Source organism: Lynx rufus, unplaced genomic scaffold (assembly GCF_022079265.1).
Source record: "Lynx rufus isolate CCGP_SWC_20201006 ecotype Redwood Valley unplaced genomic scaffold, mLynRuf1.p SCAF_2, whole genome shotgun sequence".
Lineage (NCBI taxonomy): Eukaryota > Metazoa > Chordata > Mammalia > Carnivora > Felidae > Lynx > Lynx rufus.
This window is the reverse complement of record NW_025814834.1, coordinates 207519712-207542697: the sequence shown is the minus strand read 5'-3', so window position 1 is coordinate 207542697 and position 22986 is coordinate 207519712. Positions and strand designations below refer to the sequence as shown.

Below are 22986 nucleotides of genomic sequence, written 5' to 3'. Positions count from 1 at the left end.
CTCTTTCCATACTTTGGCTATTGTTGATAGCCAACTGTTAGATCTTGCTATTTAATACATTAATAAAAAACTAGATAGGGGCCCTTGGGTAGCTCAGTCAGTTGAGTGTCTGACTCTTGATTTTGGCTCAGGTCGTGATCTCAGGGTCGTGGGATCCCCGTATCAGTCCTGCACTGAGTGTGGAGCCTGTCTGGGATTCTTTCTCCTTCTGTCCCTCTCACCCACTCATGTGCGCTCTGTCTCTAAAATAATTTTTAAAAATACATACCTTGTCTGAGAATTCAAGCTGGTGCAGCCACTCTGGAGAACAGTATGGAGGTTCCTCAAAAAACTAAAAATAGAACTACCCTACGGCCCAGCAATGGCACTACTAAGTATTTATCCAAGGGATACAGGTGTGATGTTTCGAAGGGACACGTGCACCTCCGTGTTTCTAGCAACACTATCAACAATAGCCAAAGTGTGGAAAGAGCCCAAATGTCCATCGATGGATGAATGGATAAAGAAGATGTGGAATATATATACAATGGAGTATTACTCAGCAATCAAAAAGAATGAAATCTTGCCATTTACAACTACGTGGATGGAACTAGAGGGTATTATGCTAAGTGAAATTAGTCAGAGAAAGACAAATATCATATGACTTAACTCATATGAGGACTTTAAGATACAAAACAGATGAACACAAGGGAAGGGAAGCAAAAAGAATATAAAAACAGGGAGGGGGACAAAACATAAGAGACTCTTGAATATGGAGAACAAACAGAGGGTTGCTGGAGGGGTTGTGGGAGGGGGGATGGGCTAAATGGGTAAGGGGCATTAAGGAATCTACTCCTGAAATCATTGTTGCAGTATATGCTAACTAATTTGGATGTGAATTTATAAAAAAAAAATAAATTAAAAAAATACATACCTTGTCACAAATATTTTAACTATTCTGATAACTATTTCAATACAATTGGTTTGCATTATAATTCCACGCATTAAAAAAAAAACATCATTTTGAAAAAGGTTCATAGGTCTCACTAGGCTGCCAAAGAGATCTATGGCAAACAAAGGTTAAGAACTCCTAAAATAAAGGGATTCCCAGGTTATTAGCATTAATTTCAGAAAAAGAAATATTTTTTAATTGTGAGAAACAAAAGGAACATTCTATATAAATAATTGATAAATCAAAATGATATAATGATCACAAACATACATGCACCTAACAATATGTATTCAAAAAATAGAAACTGAAAACTAGTCTCTTCAACAAATGGTGTTGGGAAAACTGGACGGCTACATGCAAAAGAATGAAATTGGGCCACTTTCTTTCATCATACACAAAAATAAACTCAAAATACATTAAAGAGAGGCACCTGGCTGGCTCAGTTCTTGGGGTTGTGAGTTCAAGCCCCACAGTGGGTGTAGAGATTACTTAAAAAAAATAAGATCTTTTTAGGCTCTTGGGTGGCTCAGTCAGTTAGGCATCTGATTCTTGATTTCAGCTCAGGTCCTGATCTCACAATTCATGATATCGAGCCCCGCATCGGGCTCTGCACTCACAGTACGGAGCCTGCTTGGGATTCTCTCTCTCCCTCTCTCTCTCTTCTGCTCCCTCACTCATGGTCTCTCTGTCTGTCAAAATAAATAAATAAACTTAAAAAAAAAAGAATTAAAAAAAAGAGTACATTTATCATGATGAGCACTGAGAAATGTATAGAATTGTTGAATCACTGTATTGTGCACCTGAAACTAATATAACACTGTATAGTTAACACTATACTGGAATTAAAATTTAAAGAGTAATAAAAAATATAAAGCAAAAACTCATAGGAATACATGAGAAAATATGCATATATAAAATAACATGTATATACATGTATGTATAATGTATATACAATAAATAGAGATTTTAACAAATCAGTTAGATACAAACAAAAAGGTAAAGTGTTTTGAATACCCTGATTAATAAGTTCAAAATATCATACAGAACTTTATGTCCAACATATGTCGAAAATGCACAAATTTTTCTGTACCTATGGAACATACACAAAGATCAACCATTTGCTAAGTCACAAAGATTGATAACATATCAGAAATTTCAAAGAAAATAATAGACTACCATAGGGACGCCTGGGTGGCTCAGCTGATTAAGAATCTTTTTTTTCTTTTTAATTTTTTTTAAACGTTTATTTATTTTTGAGACAGAGAGAGACAGAGCATGAATGGGGGAGGGTCAGAGAGAGAGGGAGACACAGAATCTGAAACAGGCTCCAGGCTCTGAGCTGTCAGCACAGAGCCCGACGCGGGGCTCGAACTCACAGACCGCGAGATCATGACCTGAGCCGAAGTCGGACTGTGAGTTAACCGACTTAACCGACTGAGCCACCCAGGCACCCCTGATTAAGCATCTGACTCTTGATTTCAGCTCAGGTCATGATCTCACAGTTCATGAGTTGGTGCCCCATGTCAGGCTCTGTGCTGACAGCACGGAGTCTGCTTGGGATTCTCTCTCTCCCTTTCTCTCTGCCCCTCCCCTGCTCACATTCTCTCTCTCTCTCAGAAATAATAAATAGACATTTTTAAAAAATAATAGAATACTATATATAACTTTAGGCCAACGATTTTGAAAATTTAGATGAAATTCTTTAATAAAACACACACGCGCGGGGCACCTGAGTGGCTCAGTCAACCAAGCATCTGACTCTTGGTTTCAGCTCAGGTCATGACCTCACAGTTCGTGGGTTCAAGCACACTGACAGTGCACACCCTGCTTGGGATTCTCTCTCCCTCTCTTTCTGCCCCTCCTGCATGCTCTCTCTCTCAAAGTAAATAAATAAACTTAAAAGAAAAATAAATAAAAATTTCTAAACACACACACACAACTGGTTTACTAAAACTGACACAATAGAGCAAGAAGCAATAGAAAACGCAAATAGCTGTACAACATTTAAAGAAATTTGGGGCGCCTGGGTGGCTCAGTTGGTTAAGTGTCCAACTGCAGCTCAGGTCATGATCTCACAGTTCATGAGTTTGAGCCCCACGTCGGACTCTGTGCTGACAGCTCAGAGCCTGGAGCCTGCTTCGGATTCTGTGTCTCCCGCTCTTTCTCTGCCTCTCCCCCGTTCGTGCTCAGTCTCTCTCTCTCTCAAAAATAAATAAACATTAAAAAAATTTTTTTAAATGAATTAAATTAATAGTTTAATTTTTTAAAAGAAAACATGAGATTCAGGATGGTTTGACAGGAAAATTCTTCCAAAACATCAAGGAATAGACTATTCCAACCTTATACAAATTCATGCAGAGGCTAGAGAAGAGAGTTTTCAGACAATAATTGAAAAACTGATTCTAAAAGTTATACAGAAATACAAAGGCATGAAGGAAAAGGAAAAGGTAGGACTATTTGGCCTCTAGAAATCAATACCTATTATAACATTATAATAATAAAGACAGGTATGATATGGGTGTAAGAATGAAATGTTCACCAATAGAAAGTATTAGAGACAAAACGATTTCCACTCATATAAATTTGCAATTTGACATAGCTGGCATTATGGATCTTTTGGGAGAGGAAGGAACATTCAATTAGTGGTCCTGGGATCATTGGATATCCCTGTGCAAAAAATTAAATTGGACCCCTACCTTACACAAGAATTAATAAAAATTAGGGGCGCCTGGGTGGCGCAGTCGGTTAAGCGTCCGGCTTCAGCCAGGTCACGATCTCACGGCCCGTGAGTTCGAGCCCCGCGTCGGGCTCTGGGCTGATGGCTCAGAGCCTGGAGCCTGCTTCCGACTCTGTGTCTCCCTCTCTCTCTGCCCCTCCCCCGTTCATGCTCTGTCTCTCTCTGTCCCAAAAATAAATAAATGTTGAAAAAAAAATTAAAAAAAAAAAAAAGAATTAATAAAAATTAACTCCAGATGAATGAAAGACTTAAAAGTGAAAAGTGAAACTCTGACACTTTTTAGAAAACATTCTCATACAAATCCTTTTAAGGATCCATGTATCTGATTTCACTAAGTCCCGCTACATTTCTCTCTGAAAGGCTGTACTAATTTGCAGTCCCAGCAGCGGCACATAAGAGTTCCAGTCTCCCCTTATCTTTACCAATGCCTATCACCATCCTGCTTTTTTTTTCTCTCTCTTTGCCATTCTGATAGGTATAAAGTAACATCTCATTGTCTTAATTTCATTTCTGTGACTCTAAGGAGGTTGAGCAAATACCTCCTTGGTCATTTGTATTTTCCTTTCTGCAAATTGCCTATTGATATCCTTTGCCCATCTCTCTATAGACTTTCCTGTCCTTTTCTTGTTGATTTGCCATGAGATCCTTACATAATCACTATAATGTTTGTTTGCTGTCGTTCTAGCCTTTGAAAATATTTCCCCTCCCATCTTTCAACCTTCTGCCGGCTTTGTCTATGAAGTCTTTAACTGAACAAAACTCTTTAATTTTTTTGTGTGCGGCTAACTTTGAAGACGTGAAGATTTGGACAGAAGTTCTTTCTATCCCTATTTCTTCTGTAAAATACCTGATCAAGTCTTTTGCCTACTATACTATTAGGACATATGTGGATGTGTGCACCCAGTTCCAACATTGAGGATGGGGTGTTCCCCACACATCCAACAACAAGCAATTCTCAGACTCCAGTTGGGCATCCTGCAATTCAGCTCAATTCTGGCACTCTCTGCCTGGAGATCGCATCAGATTCCAGGTTACAGGTTACAGATTACAGGTTAAGGGCCCGGTACTACAGGACAGCACCCTGCCCTCCCAATTTCAGGCAATAGTTGCAAGTCCAGATTGTCACCTGTACTTCTGACCAACCAGCTATAGATGGAAGGTTCCAATGACCCCTCTGTAGGTTCCACTGATTTGCTAGAGCAGCTCACAGAACTCAGAGAAATATTTAACTTACTAGATCACCAATTTATTATGAAAGGATACAGCCAGATGGAAGAGATACCCAGGACAAGGTATGAGGAAGGGACGTGGGACTTCCATGTCCTCTCCAGGTGAGTCTCCACGTGTTCACCATCTCAGAAGCTCTCCAAACTCCTTCCTTTTGGGGGTTTATGGACACTTCATCATATAGCTTGATTAAATAATTGGACATTAGTGACTGATTCAGCCTCCAGCCCCTCTCCTTTCCCTGGAAGTCAAGGGGTAGGACTGAAAGTTTCATCTGTCCAGTTGTGAGGTTGGTCCCCTGGCATGCAGCCCTCATCCTTGGGTAGGGTCCAAAAGTCACCTCATTAATGTAACCAAAGACACCTCTCATCACTTAGGAAATTCCAAGGGTTTCTGGAGCTCTGTGCCTTGTGCCCAAAACACCAAATTAATATTTCTTACTTTTTTTAAGAGAGAGAGAGAGAGACAGAGTACTAGTAGGGGAGAGGCAGAGAGAGACACGCACACAGAATCTGAGGCGGGGTCCAGGCTCCGAGCTTTCAGCACAGAGCCCGATGTGGGGCTCGAACTCGTGAACTGCGAGATCATGACCTGAGCCGAAGTCGGACACTGAAACGACTGAGTCACCCAGGTGCCCCCATATTTCTTATTATAAATGAAAATATTACAGGATGCTTGCCATTTTTTCTACTGATTTTAGGAAATCGTGATGTATTATGGATACCTAATGCCTCTGGGGGAGGGTGTTAGTTGCCCTACGTTTCTGGTCTACCCTATGCATGGACTGAGCCCACTCCTGTGCCCAGGGTACGCTTAAGGCAGGAAGCCATGGGCATGTCCAGGAACCGCCCACTAAAGCTGGAGGCAACAGCTGAGGTGGCAAAGGGGGTTTAGCACTGACAGCACCTGCTGTGCTCACTCTATTAGGTTTCCTAGGGTCGCCCCAACAAAGGACCACAAATGGGGCTGCTTGAACAACAAAACTTTATTCTCTCACAGCTCTAGAGGCTAAGGGTACAAAATCAAGGGGTTGAGAGGTTTGGTTCCTTTGCAGGCCTGTGAGAGAGACTCTGTTCCCCTGCTTTCTGGTGATGACCAGCGGTCCTTGGCAGTCCTTGGCTTGTCACTGCACCATTCCAACTCTCCCTCCATCTGTACAGGGTGTTCTCCCAAGCCTCTGTGTGTTCACATGATCATCTTCTTATAAGGAAACCAGTCATCTGGGATTAGGGGCCCACCCTACTTCCCTGTGGCCTTATCTTCACTAACTACATCTCCAGTGACATTATTTCCAAGGACAGTCACATTCTGCGATACTGGAGGTTAGGATTTTAACACCTCCATTTGGGGCAACACAATTCAACCCATCACACCTACTTTGTCCACTGTGAACATCACCCATCACTTAATACTCCTCTGAGTCTCGATTTTTTTTTTTTTTTCTCCTAAAGCTGTTGCCAGGGACATGACGGCTCCCGGCCCTGTGACTCCCGAGGTGCCCTTTGAACCATCACAGCCCCCAGTCATTGAGGGCTTAAACCCCACTGTCTACAGCACTCCAGAAAGCTTCGAGGGAAAGTTCCTTCACAAGACACGAGAACCCAGTGGTACCCATAGGCTGCCTGGGCGCGGTGGCTGCCCTAACCTATGGGGCCAGAGTCCCGGCTCTCAGCTCTCAGCTCTCAGCTCTCAGCTCTCAGCTCTCAGCTCTCAGCTCATGACGCACGCCCAGATCATGGCCCACGGTCGCAACCATTTTGCCGGGTCTGGCTGCATCTGCTATGAGGTCAGGATCCTGAGCCCAAGACCTGGCCTCCTGAAAGCTCCCCAGAGATCATTCCCAGCCCCAGGAGCAACCACCAGTCCTGCCACCTGACTTATTCCCTCATCTTCCCTGACAAGTGAGTCCCTGCGTCAGTCCGGGAAGAGGTGGCCAATTGTGTAACTGACACATGTTTTTTCAGGAATCTCGGATTCGGTTCAGTTTGGGTGTTGCATACGTCTGTTTGTGCATCCTTCTGTTCACTTTCTCCACTTCCTACTTAATAGACTGATCCACTTGTGTGTAAAAAAAAAAAAAAAAAGTATTCCTCTTCGTCTCCTGTCATTTGGGAAGCTTTCTCCAACCCACCTACCCACCACTCCCTCCAGACAACAGGTATTCAGTATGGCCACGGGCCCCAGTATCTACTCATGTGTTAGGGTGTTTTACACCTGTCCACTGACTTGTCTCCCTCCCTGGACCGCAAAGTCCTCCAAGGCAGTTTCCAAGCCTCGCTCACCTCCCATTCCCTAGCGCCCTGCACAGGGCCCGGCACACAGTCCTCGTGATAATATGAACTAACACTAGTTGAGCACTTACTATGTGCCAGTCAATGTACTAGGAGTTTTACATTGATTACCTTGCTTTACATTGATTACCATTGATTTACATTGACTTTTTACAACAACCCTAGGAAGTAGTATGTTAGTCTAGAGGCCATGGGATTGCCAGAAACAAAACTCAACCAAGCTTACGCAAGAAGCGAATTTATTGGTTCAGTTGAAAGGAAGTCTGGAAGCGTGTTCATGGCCAAATCCAGACACCCAGAGAAAAATCAGGGTGTTCCCCCCCCCCCCCCATCTCTCAGCTCTGCTTTTTTTCCACATGGCTTCACTTTACAAGTAAGCTTTCTCTACCCAGGGGGCAGTCTAGCTGTCAGCAAGAATCAGATCCTCCTAGTTGAGGAACCATGGCGGGAGAAACCATCAGCTCCCACTGCTCAGCTGGAAAGCGAGGTCTGACTGGCTACCCTGTGCCAACTGCCTACACCTACCAGGCAGTGGAACACAGTGACTAACAGCCCACCAGATGGTCTCCCCCACAGGAGCCACAGTGAAAGAAACGGGAAACCTTCTTGAGCAGAATGGGATTCCAGGCACCATGATCCACCATAGTGGGTACTTATACAAGGGGGATCCACTCCCGCCCCTTGTATAAGGAGGATAGAGGGGCCCCGAGTGATGAGCCATCCTGCCTAGATGCACAACTGGTAATAAGAGGCAGAAGAAGGATTCAAACTGTCTGGTCTGATGCCAAGAACTGCCCCCCACCCCAACACTGGTCCATTATGCCGGTTCTCCGTGAGTTCTGGCACAGACCAGAGCGCACGATTCATTCAGATGGAGGCAAACAGACTCGGGTTTGAGATCCCCTTCTGATCTCCGTGAGCTCAGGTGTCCTCATCAGTAAAATATGGGTAGTAAAAACCTACCTTGTGGTGAGGATTGCATGAAATAATTCAAACCATGCATTTAGCACAGGGTCTGGCACGTGCAAAGAGCTTAATAAGAGTTAGCTGTTACTACAAGTAACTATTCGCTGAGTGAAGAAGTGAGTTGATGGCATCTGAGCTCTAACGGAGGGACTGTGGGTGGCTCCCCTCACAGAGGAAAGGCTTGGGGTGGGGGGAGGGCTTTGGCCCTTGACAATCTCCACCACCACTCAAAACACCTCTCTCAGAGGGGTGCCTGAATGGCTCAGTCAGTTAAGCCTCCGACTTCGGCTGAGGTCACGATCTCACGGTTTGTGAGTTCGAGCCCTGTGTTGGGCTCTGTGCTGACAGCTCAGAACCTGGAGTCTGCTTCAGATTCTGTGTCTCCCTCTCCTCCTGCCCTCTCCTGCTTTGTCTGTCTCTCAATAATAAATAAAATGTTAAAAAAAAAAAACCACCCTTCTTAGATACTCCTATTCTTTGAGCTGGGCAATTAACTTCTCCTAATTTTATGTGGAGTGGAAATGAAAGCATGGTTAGAAAATGTTAATATGATTGACCTAAAACTTAGCTCTATACCTGTTTCCAGGCCCACTCTCCCCTTTCAGATGGCCACTCCAAGCCCCTTCTGTAAGGAATTCTAGAACTACTACTGGCTCCCAAAACCCATACAGCTGGGTTTGCCATGGGTGCTGTCCCTACTTGTGACCAAGTGCAGGTAAAGAGCTTTGCAGAGGCCAAGGCCATAACTTGCCTGGAGGCCATCCAAGTTCTCTTGATGCTATGGAACCAAGGAGTCCAGCCCCAGTCCTGGGTAGGTCTGGGCTTAGCTGGTGTGAGTCAAGACAGGGCAGGGGACAGGAACAGCACCACCCACGGGGGTTCCCGACAGGCCTGGCAGGCTAGCAGGGCCTCTATCCCTTGTCCTGTTGCAATTATACTTGGCCCCCAAAAGCCTTAGAATTATTTCCATGTGGAACGGGTACACATGGTCCCCAGACACCCTTTGCTTTCTTTCCTGGAACCCTAGGAGAGGGCCCCTTGGGGTAGCTGGGTAGTGCAGGGATAGAGAAGCCAGGGGGACACGGTTGGTTTCTCTGCCAGCCCTGCTTCAGATCCAAGAAACTGCACTAGATGCCAAACGTGTGGAACCAGAAGAAAATTCCAACAGCAGGCAGGAAGGAACCAGCTGCTTCTCTAAAGGCTGGATGTGTAGAAAGGGGGTGGGGGAAACCTGGCGGGAAGAGGAGAGGAAAATGAGGCCAACTTTGCCCAGTTTGCCTGTATCTCTACATGGTGAGAGCTCCGGGCTATAGGACACGAAGATGTCAGCATGCAGGACAAGGACACCCGGCCTCATTTTCTCCCCACCTTCTACCTTCCCCCCTTCCTCTTCCCCACCCTCTATCCAAGCCCTCAGAGAAGCTGCTGACTCACTCCTGCTTGCTGGGGGTCTGTGGACATTTGGACGCCTCTGGACACTCTATCTGGTGTTCTCTGCCTTTCCTATGTGATCTTGGCCAAGTCACTTAATGTCAATCACCCCATCTGCATGGAGTCACAAAGCGTGCTACTGTCATGATGTCCCAGGACCCTCTAACCACGCTCACCGTACGCACATTATCTCATTTGATCCTCACGACAACTCTGCAAGACACTGTGAGTGCACCCACTGCACAGATGAAGAAACTGAGACCCAGAGAGAGGTGGTTATTAATTTCCTAAGGTTGTATGGCTAATAAATGGAAGAACTGGACTTCAAATTTAGGTCCACTAAACTCCAAAGCTCAAGCTCTTCTATAATCCGAGGAGGTAGAACAGAGATGATCACTATCCTCGCTGTAGCAATGACGAAACTGGCTCACAGAGGTCAAAGAACCGGCCGGTGGTTGCACACGTGGAAAGTGGTGGTGTCAGCATGCAAAACCCGTTGCTTTGGCCACCAACCCAATGTTCATCTTGCCAGCAAAACAAATGAGGAGGCGTGAGTCGATGACCTCAGAGGTTCCCTCCGGCGGGGATACTTTTAACTTCTGGGTTAAGACCGGAGTTGGAAGGAAAATGGGTGAAAATGGAGAAGCAACTTGGTCTTACTGCTTTAGCTCACGCTCTGCCTCAGGAAGCCAGAGTGGCTGCTCCAGCTCTGCCCTTTCAACCTCATCACATCCCCCAGTGAAGAAGAGGGTCATTCAACAAACAGGGGCATTTCAACCTTTGGAGCTTGGACTCCCCAGGACTCACCCTGACCTTGACCCCCAGCAGCCTCTTTCCTGAGGAGCGTGTGTCCACAGTCGCCCCCTCCACAGGGGCACCCATGTCCCGTCCCACTGGCCCCTCAGTGTGTCAGCAGTGAGAGTGGTCCCCAGGGGAGAGGGGGAGCCCGCGGGGGCACGGTCGCATTCTTCACGCTGGGCCGCCCACCACACTCTGGGACCCGGACCTGCGGGGCGGGAAGGGGGGTGGGAGCTGGGGGTGGGGCGGGAGGTCCCTCTCCAGGCCCCGCCCAGCGCCCCGCAGGGACGCGCGCCGCGGGGGGGAGGAGCCAGCGTCGCGAGGGCCTGGCCGGCTGGCAGGGGACTGACTTCTGCGCCTCCGCCGCCCTGGGGCACAGACATGGCCCAGGAGCGTCCCGCCTGCGCCCTGGAGCCCGAGCTCGTCCAGCGGCTGCTGCTCTCCTGCCGGGAGGCCAAGAAATCCGCTTACTGTCCCTACAGTCACTTCCCCGTGGGCGCCGCGCTTCTCACTCGGGACGGGAGGATCTTCTCCGGTAAGGACGGCGCCCCGGTCCCCCCTCGGCCGCAGCCCGGGCAGGTGGTCGCAAGAGGACGGGCGGGCGCCCGCAGAGCAGAGGGCAGCACTGGCCGCTCCCAGTGACGCTGCCACTCGCCCCTGCCCTGCCTGCTGTCCCGGGCCGTGGGGAACGCAGGTGCTGCTCGGATGCAGCGACGTCCAATTCTTAGAGGACTGGGAAGCCAGAGGTGGGACGGGGAGGGAAGTTGGAAGGGGAGGCCATAACTCAGTGCTGGGGGGAGGGGGGAGAGAGTTGATACTTTCTGACACCCCCCCCCCCGCCGTCCTTGTGGCGCCCTCCTAAGGCTTCCACAGGTTTTATCAGCAAGGCCTCCCCTCGCACCCACTGACCTCCGTGTTATGCCCACTTTTCAATGAAGAAACTGAGGACCAGAGAGGTGACACGACTTGGTCAAGGTCGCACGGGGCACTGGGGGTGGAACCCAGGGCTGAGATCCCCCAGACCCTGCTTTCTTCACGTCACCTGCTGTGCTAGGAAGGAAAATGAGGAACGGAGGCCAACAGCCGGTGACTTGTTAGTGGACTTCAGGGCTTGCAGAGGGCCTTGGAGGAAGCAAGGAGGCCAGGCGAAGTTTGGGTGACCAGCAATGAGTGCTGGCCTGGGGAGGGTGGGAATTGGAGTCAGCACTAATCTGTTCCTAAGCTCCTTTTCTTTGGTTTGTTGGTTTTATAGAGAAAGCTCACTCGAACAAAAGTTCAGACTTGTTTTCACTAAGCTGGGAGGCATTTTCATTCAAAAGAGCGGGGCACCGTGGTGAGGAAGTGGCAGGGAAGCCATGCCCCTCCCCGCCACTCTGGGGGCAGATGAGAATTGGCACAGTGGGCAGATGGGGACACCCAGCCCTGCTGCCCAGAATCTGCCTCTGCCTGGCAGCGGCAGCTATTTAAAGGAAAAGAAGCTCACATGTGTGCCTCTAATGGGTAACCTCCAGCAGCCTGAGGCCAGTTGTGGGCCACTCACCCCCACCGCCACTCAGCTGTGAGCCTAGCTGCGAGCCCCCGCCTCCCCTTGTACAGTCCCCCCCTCTGGGCTCTCCTTGCTGTTCCAGTTATCTCTCACCTTTGAGGTTCTTTCCGGTTTCACGAGTTACCTGAATCTCAAACATCTTTGAGCAGGAGAAGTAACCTTGAGTCCCTACGTGAAAGGGTGGTGAGGAATGCTCTCCATTGACACAACCCGGCAATCCTAGAGAACGGAACTGAGGCTCACAGAAGCTAAACGCCCGAGATCACAGAGCTGGGATTCTAATCCGGAGTTCCCCTGACCCCAAGGTGGCTACTCTGTAGGGAATCCAGACTCTCCATGTGTCTAGTGCGAATTCAGGCCTGGCCCGGTGGCTCAGATGAGTATTAAACATTAACCACCACCACAAACAACACTGCAGCCCACACTGCCCCGTGGCTCCAGGGTCTTAAACATCGAATCAGCCGTTGGTTCTTTCCAGTGCCTCTTTGCATGGATTCATTCATTCAGCAAATATTTGCTGTGTACCGTGACGTTCTAGGTAATGTGTGGGCCAAGCCCCGGGGATAGCGCCATGAGCAGAAATGACATCGTCTCTCCCCCTATGGAGGTCCCTCCTCTTACACAGGTCATGGTTCAAAAGGGAGGCCTCGACCGATGACTGCAGGAGTGGTTGAATGATGTGAGCAGGAGTGTGGCCTATTTAAGTTGCGGGAAGGAACCTGGTTGTGCAGTGGGGATTTAGGGATGTCCCCTGGGATGGGGCGAAGGCCCTGGATTAGGGGCTGCTGGGTTTGAATCCTGGTGCTGCTCTTTATCAGCTGTGGGATGCCGGGCAACACCCTTCACCCAAATGTGCCTTACGCATTTGTTGAGCCGAACACGGTGTGCCCACCTTTCTGGATGGCTCTGAACAGAGCTGCTTTGCCTAGCCCAGCACGGCACCAGGGTCCTCCCTGATGGCTGGTGCCTGTTATCATCAGCCCTGGAACCTCAGGTTGTGAGGCTTTAAGCAAGTCGATGCCTGTAAAGTGACTAGCCCAGTTTCTGCCACAGTGGCTGCTTCTCCTTCTGTTAAAGGTATTGTTCTATCATTACTATTTGGAGGCAGCTTCTGGATGACTTGTGAAGGCCAAGCATTGCCACTGAGATTTGATGAGGTAGGAAGTAGGGAACCAGGGATGTTAAGAAGAAGAAGAGTAACATGAAAGTAGAATTCAAGGACAGTTGGTCTGACAGGTACTCAAGGAGGGCCAAGACAGAGGAGAGAGTGTCAGGGGGAGGATGTCTGTCTTATTTGCTGATCGTCCACAGGACCAGCGCATTGCCCAGCCTGTTATATGTCCTCCGTTGAGGTTTGTTGAGTGTGCGAATGAATGACTCAGACTGGGGCGGTGGCCATTGGAACAAGGAGGAAGGAAAGACCTGAGGAAAACCATCTGGGACAAATGGACTGGGCTTGGGATGAGCAGTGTAGAATGAAGGAAAGGAATATGGTTCTAGAGTTTCAGCCAGGTAGACCAGGGGCATGAGGAGGCACTGACCAAGGTGAGCTGGAGGCAGAGCTGGGTGGTGCTGAGGACATCACGGGCAGGGATCGACGGCAGTAGTAATAGCCACAAGGCACTGATCCTTCACTGAGCACTTGGTATGGAAGATCTCTTGTAATCTCACAGCCACCACATGAAGGGAGACGATGAGTGTCATGTGTTGTAAGTGACAGAAACCAAGCAGAACCATTATGGGCAAGAGTAGATGGTATCTCCAGGACAGTTGGATCCAGGAACTCCGATGTCACCATGTCCTTCTTTATCCTCCTGGGTGCTTGCTTCTTTCTCTTATCCTGTAGGTGGGCTTTCTCCAGGCATCAGGGGACATGAGTGCAGGCAGCCTCTGGTCCATATTCTTTTACAGCCTCAAAAGCAGAGAGGAGAGAACTCTCCTCAGGGTGCCTGGGTGGCTCAGTCAGTTAAGCATCCAACTGTGGCTTAGGTCATGATCTCACAGTTCATGAGTTCGAGCCCTGCATTGGGCTCTGTGCTGACAGCTCAGAGCCTGGAGCCTTCTTTGGATTCTGTGTGTGTGTGTCTCTCTCTCTGCCCCTCCCCCACTTTGTCTCTCTCTCTCTCTTTCTCTCTCTCTCTCAAAAATAAAAATTAAATTTTTTTTAAATTTTTTTTTAACATTTATTTATTTTTGAGACAGAGAGGGACAGAGCATGAACAGGGGAGGGGCAGAGACAGAGGGAGACACAGAATCTGAAACAGGCTACAGGCTCTGAGCTGTCAGCACAGAGCCCGACGCGGGGCTCGAACTCACGGACTGTGAGATCATGACCTGAGCTGAAGTTGGATGCTTAACCGACCAAGCCACCCAGGCGCCCCAAACATTAAATTTTTTTAAAAAAATCAAATTCCCTATTTAAAAAAAGAAAGAAAGAAAGAGAGAGAGAGAGAGAGAGAGAAAGGAAAGAAAGAAGAAAGAAAGAAAGAAAGAAAGAAAGAAAGAAAGAAAGAAAGAAAGAAAGAAAGAAAAGGAAGGAAAGAAGGAAGGAAAGAAGGAAGGAAGGAAGGAAGGAAGGAAGGAAGGAAGGAAGGAAGGACGGAAGGACGGACGGACTCTCCTTCACTAGCTGGAGATGGAAAAACTCCAGGGAAGAGCTCTGATGGGTCCATCTCCAACCACATGCACATCCCTGGGCCAATCACTGTTGTCATGATAGAGTAGTGTGATTGGCCCAACAGCACATCCCTTCCCAGTGGGGGCTGGGTGGGTCTGTTACCACAAGAAGGAGTGTGCAAAAGCCCAAGGCAGGGGCGCCTGGGTGGCGCAGTCGGTTGGGCGTCGGCTTCAGCCAGGTCATGATCTCGCGGTCCGTGAGTTCGAGCCCCGCGTCAGGCTCTGGGCTGATGGCTCAGAGCCTGGAGCCTGCTTTCGATTCTGTGTCTCCCTCTCTCTCTGCCCCTCCCCCGTTCATCCTGTGTCTCTCTCTGTCTCAAAAATAAATAAATGTTAAAAAAAATTTAAAAAAAAAAAAAAAAGCCCAAGGCACCCTCTACGAATGAGACAACTGAGGTCGTGCTCTTTCTGCCGCCCCATTGCCACAGGGTGCACGTGCAGACAGGGACAGAGAAAGTGTGCTGAGAGAGGGGGACAAATGGAGGGCATTTAGCCAGGATCCCTGGATCTCCTTCTGTAGATGGAAAGGGAGGGCAGATGGTAGTAAGGCAGGGCCTGGAGAGGAGGGGACCTAGAACAGTCAGACAGGGCACGGGGCGGGGATTAGAGTTTGTAGTTGATCGTGGGACGGGTCTGCCCAGCTCGTGACTTTCTCCAGCTGCACCAAAGCCCAGCCCGTGTGGAGTTTCCCTCCTCAGAGGCCACCTCAAAAACAAATCTGACAGCCTTGTTGTCATGATCTTGTAATAATGGTCCTTTCCCCTCGATGCTGACTGACCAGGGCCTTGTGCCCTCCCGGGGTTGGATCACCGGGAGGGTGATGGATCCCAACAGTTACCTTCTGTGATTGCTGTGGGAGAGCTGTGGGGAGAGGAGGAGCCCACGGGGGGAGGCAGAGCTACAGAGGGAGAGGGGGGTGGGGACACAGAAGAGATGGGGCAGCAGGGGGTTGGCAGGGGCAGCCAGTGTCTGCACAACGCCAGATAGGAGGTGGCAGAGGAGAGTCATGGAGACCACTCTTTCCTGGCACCCCCCAAGGGATGGGTGAGTTTGTCCTTGGGACACTGGTCTATCTCCCTCACTCCTCCCTGGAGGAGCTTCACACTCTATACGCCCCTTCGCCATTTAGGGGAAAAGCCACTTTACTGGATCAGCTGTCATGAATTCTGAGAGGAACAAGCTGCATTTCTAAAAAGATTCTTAAAGATGTCCTGGTCAATCGCTGAATCCAGCTTGTCTGGGCTTTAACCTTTAAATCTGGTCCTTCATCGCCTTCCCTTAGGCCAGCCCCTGGCTTCCCCTTCTCCTCCAGGACTGCTCTCCAAGCACCCTCCCCACCGCTGACCCCTCATAGCACTTCCTGGTAAGTCAAAGCAGGTGTCTCTAACTGGCTTCCTGTCCTTACAGCCCTCCTCATACCCACCACACCTGTCTTCCCAGCTCATCCATTGGTCCTCTCCACTGTCACTCAAAAACAGCTCATTACGAAGAGGAGCTTCACCAAAACCCCTGGGCTCTGTAGTTGAGCTCGAATGTAATTCATATGTGACACTGTGTGTTGCCTGTGCAGTGGGCTGGGAGGTGGGAATGTGGAAAGAGTGTAGTATTGCTTCGAGCCCGTGGACGTGACATTTTTCTGGTTTGGTGATTCTCAAATACAGTCCCAGACCTGTAGCCTCAGCACCTCCTGGGACCTTGCTGGAAATGTGAATTCTTGGGATCTGACCCAGACCTACTGAAGCAGAAACTCCAGGAGGAAAGAGGAAGGTTGAAAAAAAATTTTTTGAGAGAGAGAGAGAGAGAGAGAGAGCGCATCCCAAGCAGGATCCACGTTGTCAGCTCAGAGCCCGATGCAGGGCTCAATCCCATGAACAGAAACCAAGAGTCAGATGCCTAACTAATTGAGCCACCCACATGCCTCTGAGAAACCTCTTTTAAGAAGCTGTCCAGAAGACGCTGATGCCCGCTGTGTGTGACAAGGACCGTTTTAACTGTATTTAGGTCCCTCAAGAGAGACGGTGCTCAAAAGCACTGCTCTTTTCTCTGGGTGGCCAGGCCCAAATCCCCTCTTTGGAACTTCTTTCCTTGCTAACGGCTTGATCACATCTGACCCTCGCCCTGCCTTAAGCGCCAAACCCACTCTAAAACATGTCCTCGCTGAACTGCCATAGAGAAAAAGGACAGCCCTTTGGATGTGAGTCCAGGCTCCCTGCCAGCAGCCTCAGCCTTTACCTTCTCTAAAATGGGGTTATAACAGCCTCTGCCCTACAGGGTTGTTAAAAGGGTCGACGACACGATACAGATAGAAGTGTTCCACGGAGTGCCAGGCAGATGAAAGAAAAACAATGAAAGAAAAGAAAAGAAAGCAGTAATGACAGCCCTATCATCCTGGTGTTATTTGGTCCAATCTTACAATTGTGGATTCCTAACTTGGCATCATACCAGCCCGTCTCGCACGTATGTTTCAGAGTAAGTGAAGGCCACACTGGCCATGGCGTTGCTTTGCCTGGCTAGACGACAGCCTGTTTTCTGCGCGAGAGAAGCAAAATGAACCTGTCTGGCCTTTCTTGATCAGAGTACACGGCCGAGGCCTTTCTTCCCATTTTTTTCTTTTTCTCTTTTTGAACAAGAGGAGGAAACTCCACTTGAACTTGCTGGAGGCCCCACGTGAAATTATAACTTTGCACCTTAGAGGTCTAGCACCCCAGTGGGAAATCACAGTCATTGAAGTGCGGAGAGAGTCTCACGGGCCTCATTGTTCCAGGCCCTGGGCATTCTGCACCCAGGAGCCCCCGCCCTCAAGAGGTTTACACTGTGACCTCAGAATTAGACAATAAAGACGTTTATTTCAGGAAAGTGTCAAGGGCTGTGATGAAATTAAAGCAGGAGAAATGGACCGAGAGGGTAGGAGGCCATGAAGGGAGGAGGCACTCTGAGACAGGATGACCATGGCAGGCCTCTCTGAAGAGGGTACATTTGAGCAGAGACAGGAGTAGGGTGAACCATAGGCACGTAGGGGAAAAGAGTTCCGGGCAGTGGGAACAGCCGGAGCAAATGCCATGTGCCAGGAGGGCACTTGGCATCCTTGGAGAACAGCTGGAAGGCCGGCAGGCCTCAAGGGCAAAAGGAGATGAAGTCTAGGAGGTAGGCAGGTTGGCACCAGATTAGGTAGGACCTTGTCGTCGTGGAAAGGATTTCAAAGTGCCTGAAGGACAGAGGCAGGGCCGCTGTCACACCTTATCCAGCAGGAGTAGAAGCTCAGCCACACAGGCCTAAAAAGTCCAAAAAGCTGGACTTTTGTGCCATTAATAGCAGCAGCTGGGCCACTGCCGAGCACTTAGTCTGCGTCACGCTTTGTGCTAATTGCTTTACGTGCGTGGTCTCAACTCATCCTCGCGCGAGTTCTCCGAGGAAGGCGCCATCGCTTTCATTTTACAAATGAGGATACTGAGTCTTGAGGAGGTTTTAGTCTCTTGCCCAAATTCTCAGGGCCAGTGGGGCAAAGGGTCCCAGGGGCGGAAGAGAAGCCAGGGGCTCTTTCTGCAAAGCTCTGTTTGGGCAGTGGGGTGGGTGAGTGGGCTCTGGCCCTTTGAAATTTTTAGACACAGTTAAGGGAAATTTCTCTTGATGAGGCCACTCTGAATTTCAAATGCAGCCACAGGCAATTGTCCTGAGGGACTAGCCTTCTGTGAAACCCAAGATTTATGTGAATCCCGCTTAACAGGGAAAGTGTCCCTGAGGGACAAGGCAGGGCTGGGATGGTTGCCAAGACAGGGAATGAAGTGGCGGGACAAAGTTAGCAAGGATCTTACTCTGAGAGAGGCAGAAGTCAAATGCAGCCAGGCCAAAATCAGCAACAGTGGGCCAGGGCAGGCAAGGGCGTGTTTAAAGGAAGTCATTTCAGGCAGGCATCAAGGAACCTGGCCGGGGAGACTAGGTGGGGACCAAAAGAGGCGTATCCATTTATTCATTTAACTTCCGTTGACCCTGAGAGAGGGCCGGTTATCCCGGCTATAGTGACTCACATAGGAATGTGAACAAAGCTTGCTCGAAGTCAAAAACATGTGGCGTTCAATAAATGTCTCAATCATCACTTTCAGGGTTGCAACTCCCTGATCGCTCTTGGTCCTGTCTCCCAACTGTATTAACTGACATCTGTGTGGTTGTAAACAACAGACCCGCGCGCTAACTAGTTTAGACAAAAGGAGGGAGTATTGGTTCCTAAAAGTTGGGGAAGAGCTGGCGCGTAGCCGGGCCTCGGGGGCAACTGCGCCAAGCCAGACCCTTTTCCAGTCTCTCTCATCTCATCTTTCATCCATTCTTTAGTGTGTCCATTTCATTGTCTCCTAATGGTCTCCTCCGTAATGAACGGAAACCAGGCCACCAGCAGGTCTCAAGCCCACTCTCTCAGTCTGGGAGAGAAACGGAAGTTCCGGCACAGAGAATTCTGACTGGCTCAGTGTGGGTAAGGTGCCCGGCTCTGATTGGCCCAGTGAGTTTGGTGCTCAACTCTGATTGGCCCAGCGCGGGTCAGGCACGCAACCTTAGACCAATAAAAAAAAAGTCACGCGAGAAAAAGATGGCCGCTCCCATCTGTAAGACGCGTTGAGAACATAGGTGAGGGTCGTTCCCCTGGGGCGGGGAAGGAGAAAGGTGCTACGTTGCGGAAACAATAGATGCTCGCTGTCATCTACCCTCTGGTGCCCAGTAGGGACACCCGTCCTTCTTCCCAAAAGTGGAATTCCAAACCTGTTCCCACCTAACACCCCACAGCCAGTCCATGAGCCACTGTTAGTGAACACATTTATCCTGTCCTAGCAAGACACTTGCAGCAGAGGTACCCAGCCCAGGGGATGGCAGGGTGGGGCAGGCCCTCTAGTGACATCCATTCCTCGCCATCAGTTGGACATGAATACCTGCGATCCTGAGAACCATGATGATGTTTAATGGAGCAAATGATTAATCGAACCCCTCCAAAGAACATCCATGTAAATAATGCAAGGACAGAAAATTCTGTGGGCAAAATATATGAGGAGATAAGGACCAAACAATTTCCAAATTTGGTGAATTCAGGAGAAACAAAATCCTGCATAATCACTTAGAAAAAGGGAGTGCCATAGGTAAGGAACAGTCGCAGGTGATGAAACAAAATATACACAGTGACTGGAACACGATGGCTGCCTACTTCTTTCATCTAACAGACCAGGGGGTGGGCTGCAGTGCTGGGCATACGGACTGTTCTGCTCTGCTGTGTTCCACACAGTTGTTCAGGAGATCAAATTCCTTCTGTCTTGATGTCCTGCCATCGTTAGAGTGGTGTCCACATCCACGTGTTCAAAACTGGCACATCCATGTTCCAGAGCCTGGGAAAGGGAAAGATGAAGCGGGGGAGCAAGCATTGTCCCCACAAAAATATCATCTGGAAGTTGTACCCGTTACTGCCATTCATATCTTGTTGGCTAAAACTACAAGGCTACACGAAGTTTCCAGGGAGGCCGGGAAATGTGGTCGCCGACTGGGTAGTCATGTGCCCCAGTCAACTCCAGTGGCTTCTAGTGGGAGAGCGAACCTTGGGAACAGTTAGTCTTTGCCACAGAACTGGCTGTGGCCTGTAAGTATCTGTGTACATCCTTTCACACGTAGGACCCACTTACCACCTTCCTAAGGGAGGCAGCCCAAAGTCCCACTCAGTCACTGCATTCAGCTCTAAGAGCAGGATCTCGAGGCGGAGCGGTCTCCTTCCTCAGGTGTAGATGTGGCCCCCCTGGCCTACTGGCCCCAAAACTAAAAGGTAATCACCCACACCTCACTTCACACTCCCACAATATTCAGCGTGGAGTGGGAACAGGAAAGAGTAGGACAGAGTAATAGTCACCAACTTTCCCAACGGGAAAAGGAGAAGAACAGGGCACACACGGTGGCCACCAGTCTGTGTAGTTATCAAACTTGCCAGGCAGTTCTTGTGAGAAGACTCCCCACCCTGGCATGCACTCTGCCTTCCCTTTCTGCCCTGGCGGCAACCCCTTGCCCCTGTCCACTGGGGACCCAGGCTCTGCCCTCTGGGAGCTTCTTCCCTGATCATCCTGTCATTGGCCACACATCTGAAGTGGGTTTTGGAGAGAGTGACCTCCTTGGGGGCACACAGCTCTGTCAGCTCACTTCTGATGGTAGGGTTTGGGGGACCCAGGAGTTTCTTTAGGGACTGAACGATCACAGGGTTTAACAGGGCAGACTTTTGGCTTCTCTGGCTAGCCAATTCTATCTAAAACTTAGAAACCTTCTGGTCTGTTTGCTTCCAGTCATTTCTGAACTGGAGTACCACACCCAAAGATCCTTTCTCGGCATAGTTCTTAAACCTGCCAACTCCCCTTTTTTTTTACTGACTGGCTTCCCTGCCTGGCCCATCCCTCAGTCCTTTTGATGGTGACTGCCTTAAACCTTGAAACAATAGACTGAGAAGGTGACACCCTTCATCAGCTCTTTGCCACAGGGCTGTTCCCATTGTCAGGTAGAAAGATCCCATTGGTAGGCAATGAGTAACATAATCTGCCCTCCAGGTTATTGCAGGGTGGGGCTTTACCAAATCATCTGCCACAGAGTAACAAAGCCTACAGCTCTCCACCTTGCCACATCTGTATTGCCCAAGTCCATGTGTTTTAGATGTTTTTTATTAAAGCCGCATCTCACTCTGAGTCCAAATTTGTCTATCAGTTAGATCTAGGTAAAGCTGCTATAACAAAAATCCCCAGATACAGTGAGTCCAACATGGCGGAATTCTCTTCTCTCACATAACAACTCAGAGTAGGCAGTTGTGCTAGGGCAAATAGGCATCTCAATTCTGCTCTATCCATGAGTTGGACCAGGGTCCCTAGTGCCTTCTCTCTTGTGGCTTCTCCATCCCTATGATCATAAACCACATGGTCAGAGCTGTCCCACCTCATCCCAGCCTGTAGAGGGTAAAAGAAAGGAAGTAAAGGGCAATCAATCAACCTCTTTACAAAAAATGTGATCCAGAAGTTTCCCACCTCACTGTGGGCCACATGCCATTGACCAAAACTTAGTCATGTAGCCATACCATGCTGCAGAGAAGTCTAGGAAATACGGTCTGTAGCTGAGTGGCCATGTGAGCAGCCATATTGGAATAGGGGGTCACTCGTATTACTTAAAGGAAGAAGAAAATACATCCTGGGGAACAGTATCTCTGCCTCAGAGAGAAAGACAAGCTATAAAGAGCACATCTCAATAGTCAGGGGGAAGCCCAGCTTCTGTGGGCATTTGTTCACGGCCTCACCTCCCTGAAAATGGGGAGTTTGTTAGTCAGCCAATCTGAGTATGCCAATGTTTTATGTCATTGGGAATAGGCTTTGCCCCTTGTCCCCCAGGAACGCTCCTGAAAGGGACACTGGGGAGAAATCCCTTGCTGTGAACTCTGCTACCTTAGCAGCATGCCTCCCATTGGAGGGCTGGGATTGCCCTAAGGCTTGTGCAATCACAGACACCTTTTGCAAAGCTTGGGAGTTCCTTGTTTGTTAGTTTGTTGGTTTTGACAGTTCGTTTTGCAACACAATTCATGGGGAACTCGGTTGAACTCTGATAGCTGGTCAACAGCACCGAAAATTTTGCGCAGGCCCAATCGTTGAACCTTCTGTCTCTTAGATCTGGGGCTGGGGGCTCTGCTCATCTTAAGGCTCAGTATCTCCCTTGGCCTTGACGTTTGCTGGGGCGATGGGGCTAGGTTCATCTGCTTTGCTCTGCTGTCCCTGCTCCCGGGCTGTGCTTCAAGATGGAGGCATTGGGTGAGTGACAAGGGTGGGTGTTCTGGGAAGGGCCATGGCACCAGTGTCCCAGCACTTCCTGTCAAACTGCCCACTCTGAGTAACAGGTCCCTCCCTGCGTTGGAATGGGGTAAGCCTCTTACTCAACACCTGCCATGGGAAGTAGTTCTGGAAGTGTCATTGGTTCCCTCCTCTCTTCTCAGGGTGCAACATTGAAAACGTCTGCTACCCAATGGGCGTCTGTGCGGAGCGAACCGCCATCCAGAAGGCTATCTCAGAAGGGCACAGGGAGTTCAGGGCAATTGCTATCTCTAGGTAAGTGGTGGGAAAGGCAGGCTGCCGCTGTATTCATCCATCTATTTGGCCATCACTCACCACGCGTGTGTCATTCATCCGTTCATTCATCCAACACATTTGTTCTGTACTTCCTATGTGCCGGGCACCGTCGGGCTTGACAGAGTGCCGAGGATAAAGAGTTAAGTCAAAAAGTGGACTCTGCCCTCAGTGAGCCTACAGAGCAGGTAAACAACCGAGGCACCTCTAACTCAAGGGCAGGTGGGGTTTTTGCTCTAGTGACAGTACAGACAACAGAACGCCGACAAGATACA

The 22986-nt window shown here is 49.1% G+C and overlaps 1 protein-coding gene across 4 annotated transcripts in view; it reads left to right on the top strand.

The window, feature by feature from the left end:
* The first annotated feature begins 10720 nt into the window (after positions 1 to 10720).
* The window catches only part of CDA (cytidine deaminase), a 28564-nt gene continuing 16298 nt past the window's right edge, over positions 10721 to 22986 (top strand). For all 4 annotated transcript variants that reach the window (XR_006962721.1, XM_047083508.1, XM_047083507.1 and 1 more), the window contains exons 1-2: positions 10721 to 10916; positions 22582 to 22693. Coding sequence is in view for 3 of the 4 variants with exons in the window: in XM_047083508.1 (XP_046939464.1) it covers positions 10763 to 10916; positions 22582 to 22693 (266 nt within the window). In the remaining variant the exon portion in view is untranslated. The remainder of the gene's footprint in view (positions 10917 to 22581; positions 22694 to 22986) is intronic.